At 32.4% G+C, this 9,727-nt stretch overlaps 1 protein-coding gene across 1 annotated transcript in view; it reads left to right on the top strand.

The window, feature by feature from the left end:
- LOC108689288 overlaps nt 1-4,111 on the top strand; it is a 6,294-nt gene extending 2,183 nt beyond the window's left edge. The window contains exons 3-4 of the mRNA XM_018196010.1: nt 1,834-1,950; nt 3,946-4,111. Coding sequence (XP_018051499.1) covers nt 1,834-1,950; nt 3,946-4,111 — 283 coding nt within the window. The remainder of the gene's footprint in view (nt 1-1,833; nt 1,951-3,945) is intronic.
- The last annotated feature ends 5,616 nt before the right edge of the window (nt 4,112-9,727 follow it).

Here is a 9,727-nt window from a genome sequence, read left to right as displayed (position 1 = left end):
CACACACACACACACATACACATATATCTTAGGTAAACACAAGACATTCATCATTTATTTTTTACTATTAAATTAAAGACGTACAATAAAACATATTTTCTATTTGTATTAAAATCAGCCTTAAAACATTAAAATATGTTGTAAAATATATTGTATTGAATTTTTAACATCCAAATGAATTTAACATAATATGACTGTTATTTGAATATTTTATATTAAATTGATATTCAACATTTTTTTGTGTAATAACATAATTTAAGAATAAATGAACAATGAGCATAAAAATAATTGCAATTGCAGCACAAATTCTAAGAAAATGAATAAAAGTTCTGAGTGACTATATTATAAATGTTAATTTTACTGAACCGTGTTAATTTGATGTTATTATAAATATTAATTTTATTGAAGAAATATGTTTTTAAAATTTGCTTATAAATTGTGTCAGTATCTATCTTTTATGTTTTTTAAATATAATATTTATATTATTTTCTTAACATATTCATTTTATGTTAAATTAGCACAAAAATTTGGGTGGACTTTTTGGAACATGTAAAATGTATTAAATTTAATACAAATTTTCCAACTGTGTAATAGTATACGGCAATCGATCGTGCAAAATTCTGCCAATTCTGAAACTATTTCGGTGATAAAGGGCGTCTTCTTTCAATTTATTCACTCACACCTTTTCTCTAAGGAACCTTTTCTGTAAGGAATTTGCAGTATCAAAGGGCGATGGGTAAAAACGGTGACTTGAACAAATTAATTGGAACATAGAGTAATTACTCCATTGGGATGGAGTGTACACTGCAGAGATATAATTATAAGCGAAAAGTTTATCCCAAAAAAATAATAGTAATTGTAATAATGAAATTGTTTGATGGACTTAAAGGTATATTAAGGTCTCGAATTATTTTGCAGAGAATATGAAAAATAATTTTGACAAATCAATATCACATTTTTTTGCTCTAATATGACAAAAGATGTCATAAAGCATAAATTATTTATTTTTTCTAATTGCGATACACGTTTGTCGAAAGTTAAATATAGACATTTATATATTGCACATTTGACATTGCGTTGATAATTGTAGCTTTACAAAGAAATTTTTAATTAAAAAAATTTGTTAAAAAATTACAAAGTGTTTATTATAACTATTTCATTATATGTTTATTTACCTTTTTTACAAAATTTTTATTTATATTTTTTACAAAATCAAGTAATTTACACTATTAAATTCATAATGTCAAATTACGTAACGTGAATTTATTTTTAATCATTTTTATAGGCCTTCACTGTCATTATTAATTTATAATATATCATTAATTTAACTAACAATGAAGTTAAACAATTTAGATCAAGAAAATGAATTAAATTTGACTCAAATTTAGTTTATTATTTATTATAAGTGCATACATTAATATACATTGTTTACTTTGAGGCTAACTACAGAAATGGATTTATTTACATTTTGACACACAAAAAACTAAAAATAATAAAATATTATTTATCTCAAAGAATAGAGTTACTATTACATTTTTTATTTTATCTGACATTATTTCTTCTTATTTTTACGGTTAAAAACGTCGCAATAACAGATAAGTTGACTTTACATCGGAATTTCATACAAATTCGTACAGACAACAACATTTTGTAAAAAAAAACTGATGTCTTTTGCCAACAAAAAATTTTCTAGCATCTATCACTTTGATAAAATTATCTCAGTGTTGAATTAGAATAAGAGTGAATCGCGCGGTGGAGTGACGTAAAAGAGAAAGAAACGTGATGACCGAAGCAACGTGCTACAAAGTAAGATTCAATCTTCTGACTTTTCAGACACGGTTGGCAGGATGGCAGGCAGTGCCTTTTGAGAACCATCTGCGAGCTCGCGGAGACGCCGCTCCATAGGACTCAGCAGGACGTCCTCGGGGAAGTGATCCACCTAATTTTAACGTAAGTCAATTCCAACGTTTCGGCACTCGCGCTTTGAACATGAACTAAACCTATGTACGTTGGCGCACTTCTGGAAACGAGATTTATCGCCGGAGAGTCGTGAGTAATGAATTCCTTTGGAAGTTTCTAACAGCTGACGGATTTGTTAGAAATAATGTAGAGAGAGAGGCTTCGCCGAGAATATTCGTACGCAAATATACAGCTCGTAAAATGTGGGTTAGCGGGGCAAAAATTCTCATCCTATTGTAGCGAATTCGTCTAGTAATAAAACTGAAGTTTGTCTCTTTATAAGTTATCGGAACTTTCGAACAAAATTCTACCGAGTCTTATTTTTGTCTGTCTCTTTTTCTTTTTTACAATCTCCTTGTAAATTATTCATTATATATAAAATTAAATGATACAATAATACATTTTTTTTTTCAATATAGAAGATACGTATTTGATTATTATTATATATACTATATAATATCAAAGATAATTTTCAGAAATGTTAAACGCGCGGTGCAGATTAGATTGAATATACACACAGAAAGAATGGTTTTGCTGAGATATTTAAAAATTTAATTAGATACAAATCTAAAAATTTTGTTGGACTAAATAGTTATATATGAATCTCAAACTCTTCTTCTCTCTCTCTAATTGCTGTAGTGTCAAAATTTTATCCAGCATTGTGTTCATCACGCTTTAATTTCCTATATATTCTTTTGGTAGCCCAATAAAATTATTTTCAGATCTATATCTTATAGCTAAATTTTAGCAAAACTATTCTTTCCATACGAATAAATTTCTTTTTATTAATTTATGGAATTCGCGAATGAAATTCGTTTTTCCTGTATAAAAACATTGCCGAAATGTCAGTTTTGGATTTTGCTGTTTGAACAGGATTGCAGAGTGTGATAGAGAAAAAATTCATAAAACATGAATATATACGTAGGCAGAGTTTACAATTTTGACACGTGATTGCGTGGTTACGCGTACACACAGTTGCCTGGACGACCATAAAATCCGACCTCACGTTTGGCAGAATTCTAATTGAGCGTCGGTCGAGTAGCAGATGGCTGTTACATCATGTAAAATATTCGCTCGTCCGTCGGCTGGCTACAAGCCGTCCTGTAACCAGAAACCACGAATTTGCTATTCCAAACGCGCCCACGCCCGCGTATGTTCGAAGGAAATTGCGCCCGAGCTAACACCGGCGCGGTAATTGCACGACTAAGTCTGGCGCGTACATTAAGTTCTGGAAGTGTTTCGTCCAAGTTTTCATCAGACATTGCCTTATAATATTTCTTCCCTGATCTCTCCGGCCCTCGGAAATCTCTTTTAAAATAATCTAACAAAACATCAATGCACTCCACCACGAGAGATTTCACGAGTAAGCTTTCGTTGTCAAGTATATTTCACAAATTAATGCCGACGAGCCATTAATTGTCGAGTATGCAAATTTCTGAGACTTTCGATAAATATCCGAAATATCCATATAGATTCATGATCGGTTCAATAATTATTATAATGTATGGGAAACGATAACGAGATAAATTAAGGCATTTTACGCAAATGTGGTCAAAGATTTATTAAATATTACAAAGCGGCAGAAATTATAATTTTAATGTATAGTAATAGCGGTAACTATATTATTTACATTATTAATATTATTTATATGAATAATATAATTTATGCTAATAATATTATTTGTTACTATTTGTACATACATTCCGTAAACGATATAAACTATGTCTCTAAAATTCACGCGATAATCAATTTATAGTTTCGATTTTATCTTGCATTAATTAGAAAATATGTCGATATATGTATTATATAAATATTGCGAATTCTAAATGAAAGGAAAATTAATACAATAATTCTGAGTTGTCAAAACAATGAGCGTTTAAATTACAAAATGCTTCAGAAGATATTAGATAACACCCGGTGTTGAATAGTCTTAAGCTTGACAGGAAGTAAAAGCTCGAAACGATTTAATCTGAATCTCCTTCGCAGGCCCACGGAGGACTTGCCGGTAGCGATTAATTCCAATCACCGGAGCGCCAACAAATTGTATCAGGAAGCCGAACGATTGGGTAGGTCTGGCGGTGATTGCATCCTTATGTATCCCGACTGTATCGAGTCACCGTTAGAATCATTTACAGAGATTGTGTTCCCTTAATCGAATTGTCGAAATCGTCTTCGTTTCTTTCAGAATTAAAATACACTCGAATCTTGTTGCGAATTACGCATTTAATTATAACATATGTCATTTCTGTCAGGAAGAATCTTAAGGATTGAAAGGATTGAAACTATACATATTGGGAACTTCCGTCAAAAATGGATTTCTTTATGTTAAAATTACTGCAAAAATGAGAAAATCGCATGTAACTGCAATATTTGTAATCAGAAAATTTGAGTTGTATGGAGCGACTTTTTGAAAAGTAAAATAAACAAAATAAAAATAAAATAAAAATTTGTTTTCATATCTTAATTTCATATCTCAATTTATAGTTGAGGTGTAGATAATTTTAGTCATTAAAATATTTTAAGAACCAAATTACAAAAATCGATTCTGCGTACATGCTTTCGTAACTTTATAAAAAAAAAAAAACCAAAAGATCTTACTTCTAGAAAATAAAATAAAGACATGTAACTGCACCGCAAATAAGGACAGTTTCATCTATATTATAATTATTTAAGAGCCAAATTGCACAACATCTAGTTCTAAGACTTTTTGTAGGTTCATAAAAGGAAAAATAAAAAAATGTCTCATGGCATAATATTTCTTCGAGACAAAATATGATAAAGTACAGATATGTATCGCGAACGAAGTACAGATGATTTGGTCGTCACTTTTGCCGACCCTTTAAAACAAGCAACGCAGTCTTTCTCGTGAAATAGCACTTTCAGAGGAAACAGATATAGGATGAATAAGATACTTTGTTATGAGATAAATTTGATCTGTGGGTTCGTACGAAAGTGGATAACAATGAAAATTTTCGGCTTGTGAAAAGTTTCATTCTCTCGTCGTAACTAAAGTTTACTTAAAAAAGAGCTTTAAATATAACAGAAATAATTCATTGTTATTCTTGTTTTTGTGAAAACGACAAATATATATTTCGATCCGTTCGCATAGATATTTCAGCTTAAGGGAATTTAAACCAAAGCTAGAAAAATCTACAGTGATTTAAAAGATGAAATATCTATAAAATATAAAATGTAATAAATGCAAGAACTGTACGGAAGTTATTTTTGAAATTTTAAATTTCCCAGTTTCATCTATTTTTACATTTGTTTATGAAATAAATGAATATCGATATATATTTGGTGAAAACTATTTGAAGACATATGCAGAATCCATTTATTTGAATGAATTATAATAATTACAGGATGTTTTCAGGATGAATACATTTTTGCGAACATTATTGCGATTAATATTCAAACAAATACATTTTTTTATAAAACAGAACGGTATTAATATTTGTCTTTTGATAATTTCATATATATTTACACATATATAATATAAACGAATATATCTGTGCACGGAAAGAATGGCGAAAATAATTTTGTTAGATTATTAAAATTTTTAGATGGGACACTCAAATTGATTGCTAGAGTGTTAAAAAGTTTTGACATTTTAGCAATCAGTTTGAGTGTCCTACTTAAAAATTTTGATGGTCTAACAAAATTATTTTTATTATCTGTATGTATCTATAAATTTTTAGACAGATACTGCAGCAAATCGTTCTCTCCGTGTATATATATATATATATGTACATGTGTAAGAAATTCTTACTCAAGAAGCTGCAGCTATATGGATGACATCCATTGGCTCAGTGCACAATCGAGTGACCCTGTTCTGTTGCAGCCTCGCAAAACGAGGGATGGAGAGGGTGTTAAGTAAATTTCGCTGTCGGGTCTCGCCGTAAGATAGCTTGAAGAGCGATATACGACGCCCGATTTCTCCTCTCCTGCGTGTCTGCCGGGGCTCTTTATCTGGATTCGTAAATATCGCGCATCCTACCCCGCTCTCAGTTCCTTTCGTTCTCCGCAGCCACCACCTTATTCTCCCTTTCTCTTCCGCCCTCTCTCATGCTCCATATCTTTCTCGATGTCTCTTCCTTCCGCGTGTCTCGCATCATCAAAAAAGTTACGTATCTGGAACTTCATGCACGGGCACGGAGGCACCTTCGAGAGGCACAATCCACAGAACGAATGGCGATAGCTCTTGGACGATGATGAAGCACGCACTTTCGCATGTCGGCCGCGCACGTGTACCTAGTGCCCTAGAACAGAAGGAAAATGGACTTATAATGTTATCTCTTGCGAGATTCAGCTGATTTTTATTGGCAAATATTTGTCTAAAAGGATTTATAGTTTTTGAGTTAGTTTTATGGACTTTTCAAAAGATAAAGAGAAATTCTTCGGTTAATTTCAGACACAAACTTTGTAACTGTAACTGTAGGATCTTTGTTTCATGCTTAGTCATATAGATATATTGAAAATTGGAAATTTGATTAATGACGATTGTGATTCAAATTTTTGTTAAAAACAAATAATCCCACACGATTTTGCTTTTGAACGGATTCATCATCAACGGAATATTTTATTATTATTCTGAAATTTGTAAAAGAAGTTTTTAATTAAATGATTTAAAATAATTAACCTCGAAACGTGAGCTTACTTATTGTGAAAATGCGAGAACAGTTCAACGTTGCTTAATTTTGCGTTTATCCTCTGTGTTTTCGGAGATCGCGTTGCGTTCCTGGTGTTAAACACATTGTATTACACTCCTGGGATTAATGGTTGCACGTGCGATAATAGCATAATGTTACAATAGAATTACGCGCTAGAGGATTACGTGGCTTAATTAATTAAACAATCAACTATATTTGCAGGTAACGATATGTTACAATTTTCTGGAAAAGAATGGATTGTGAGCTACACATTCATCTTACTCGGTGCTTCCTGCAGAAAGAATAGACTTTTTCCCTGTTTGTACTATTCAATTTTGCTCAACCACTTTATTGTATCACGTTTCAATCTTCATTTATCTTCTTTTCTCAACTGTCTCTCTCCCTTTAATTTTCATTCGTTCACGTTCAAAAATTTCGTTCCGGTGCCCTGAAAACCTCAAGTGTGAAGTATCGGAAATAAGATTACTCGGGTTATTTCGCGCAGCGCAGCGCATTAGGTACATAGTTTCATTACAGCGCATCAATTAAAACTTCGCAAGTCATTAACTCACGGAGATTTACCCTCGACGTAGAATAACGATCCTCCTTCTCTATTTAGTCTTATCGATTTACGCTTTTCTTTTCTTTTCGATCTCATCTTCATTTATCTTATATGTTTTCTCCCTTCCCCCTCTCTCTCTCTCTCTCTCTCTCTTTCTCTCTCTTCATAACATCGCTTAATACAGTTTATCTTCATTATATTTTATCTTATTATATTTTATCTTATTTTTTGTAATTATATTACTTTTGTGTTTAAATTACCTTTCTTTTTATTTCTGTTATGGCTTGTCATGTCCGTTATTTTATAACACTACTCGGCGTATTTTATTTTTATATCATATTTTATTTTTTGTGATGACTTATGATACTTTTATTATATCACTTCAGTTATTTTGTATATCCTTGTTCTATCATTTTTCTTTCGCTTTTATGCTTCTTACGCTTTTCCTTAGAAGACTTGCCCTAGAATAATAATAAACGCCTTTGTCTCTCTCTCTCTCTCTCTCTCTCTCTCTCTCTCTCTCTCTCTCTCTCTCTCTTTCTCCCCTTACATAGGTTACATCCTCAATATACATATATCCTACATTTCTTCTCTTTCTCGAACCTCTTTTGCTTTCTTGAGGCTTTAAAGCTCGAGGCTTGTAATTTTCTTGTTCCAAAACTTATTCCACGCGACGCCTCTTATCCGGAACTTGTCGCAGGCATTCTCACTTGAGGGAAAGGTAGTGACAACTTTCTGCAAACAGTGATTACAAAGGCAGAACTGACAAACATTCGTAGCAAGAAGGGATGAAGGGTGATTGTCATCTATTTCGCGACATTATCTGACTGCTACTTTCCGCGCGCGTTTTCACCTCTATTGTGCAGATTGTTCATGGCTTGTCATTAACTTTAACCGCCGTTACAATTTTACGAAGCGTATTCCGTGCTATTACGTTACACGCATTGCATCACTTGACACGTGATAAGAGAGAGAAGATTTAATTAAAATATCAAGCGAAAAAAAAGAAAGGGCATAAAGTAATCTACATAAAGATGATTAATTATGTCTGACATTATGAGTGTTATTTGAACAACGTTTGTACACGTGAAAAAGCGGAATTAAATTCAGCGTAGATAAAATATAATTCGGGTAGAAGATTTATTCGTCCACAGTGAAGACAGTAATCCAAGTTTAAACGTAACAACGAAAAATAAAATACTTTATATTATACATATAATAATACGAGTAATTAGGGAGTAAAGGAAATATATATCGATATTATGCAAGAAATTGCATAATAATAAATTGTTAATCTAATTTTTATTTCAAAAATCTCTGCTTACTTTTAATTATTAAAATAGAAAAAAGAATTATATATATTTTTCTTGTAAAATGTATTTTTAAAAAATATATTTATTATAAAGATAATGTGGTAAATAATATAAACACAATTTTTTTTAAACTGCAATAAGTAATTATCAATTTTTATTTGCAAATATATAAATAGTACTATTTGCAAGACCAAATTTTTGATAGAAGAGAAGTATATAAATCTGCTTTTATATTAAGTGAACGAATCGACCGAATTTCAGGGACGTTAACCGTAGGGACGTTAATTTCAAGAACGTCTCCGAGCTTCTTCCGGTCGCGAGCACCACTCTCTACAAGCACCAAGTTATTTGAGCGGGCTTGACCATAATTCATCGCAGGTGTCGACTCGCTGAGCAAGCAATTCGTGTAGCTCTACGAATTTACGTTAATTTTCACGAGGCGAGCCACGTGCGCCGACAGGAGTTCCGAAAGGGACAAGTAGAAACGACCAGTTAAAGTCAGACAGGCGTGCGTATGCACCACTCCTGCAACGAGTTTACTGTGCTCTCAATCGTAAGATTAAAGGTATGCTTGCGCTAGATGAAACATATGTCGCTACGAATTCGCTATAAATTCGATTTGATCTTAATATTCATACCTCTTTACGTTATTTTCGCGATTAATATTAACTAAACTTGTATATACTTATAAACACTTACTCCGTTTTATAAGTGTCGATTAACTGTGCATCAAATTCCTAGGATTTACATGAAATAAAATTTATTAATTGAACAGAATATCGTAGCGTTTTGAAGCGCTGAAAATATAAGATTACTATTTTCCTGCTAAATTTCTCTTAAAAAATATGAGATTATAATTTTCCTGCTAAATCTCTCTTAGGGAATATGTTAGAAAATTCACTCTTTGTGAGACGGTATGCGATTTGAATTTACGTATTCGGGTACAAATAAACGTAAGTAAGGTTTTGATGCGATGTGGCGTATTACTCAACGTGAGTTCAAAAGGAAAACGCGGAGATGACGTAGGTCTTCCTTCGGGTGATACCAGAAAACTTTTCCGGGTGCCAAGCATTAGAGTTATTTACCGCGGGAAGCTCCATTTTCGGCGGCTACTCACCAGGGCGCAAAATGCGAAGGCAACGCGATACTTATATACAGGACGAGCGGCCATAAAGGCCGCTATAAATTATACCCTTGATAAAAGTAGCCATATTTAATGCCGGCCACCCGCGGAGTACACCTGA

Source organism: Atta colombica, unplaced genomic scaffold (assembly GCF_001594045.1).
Source record: "Atta colombica isolate Treedump-2 unplaced genomic scaffold, Acol1.0 scaffold268, whole genome shotgun sequence".
Taxonomy (NCBI): Eukaryota; Metazoa; Arthropoda; class Insecta; order Hymenoptera; family Formicidae; genus Atta; species Atta colombica.
This window is presented reverse-complemented; position numbering and strand designations above follow the sequence as displayed.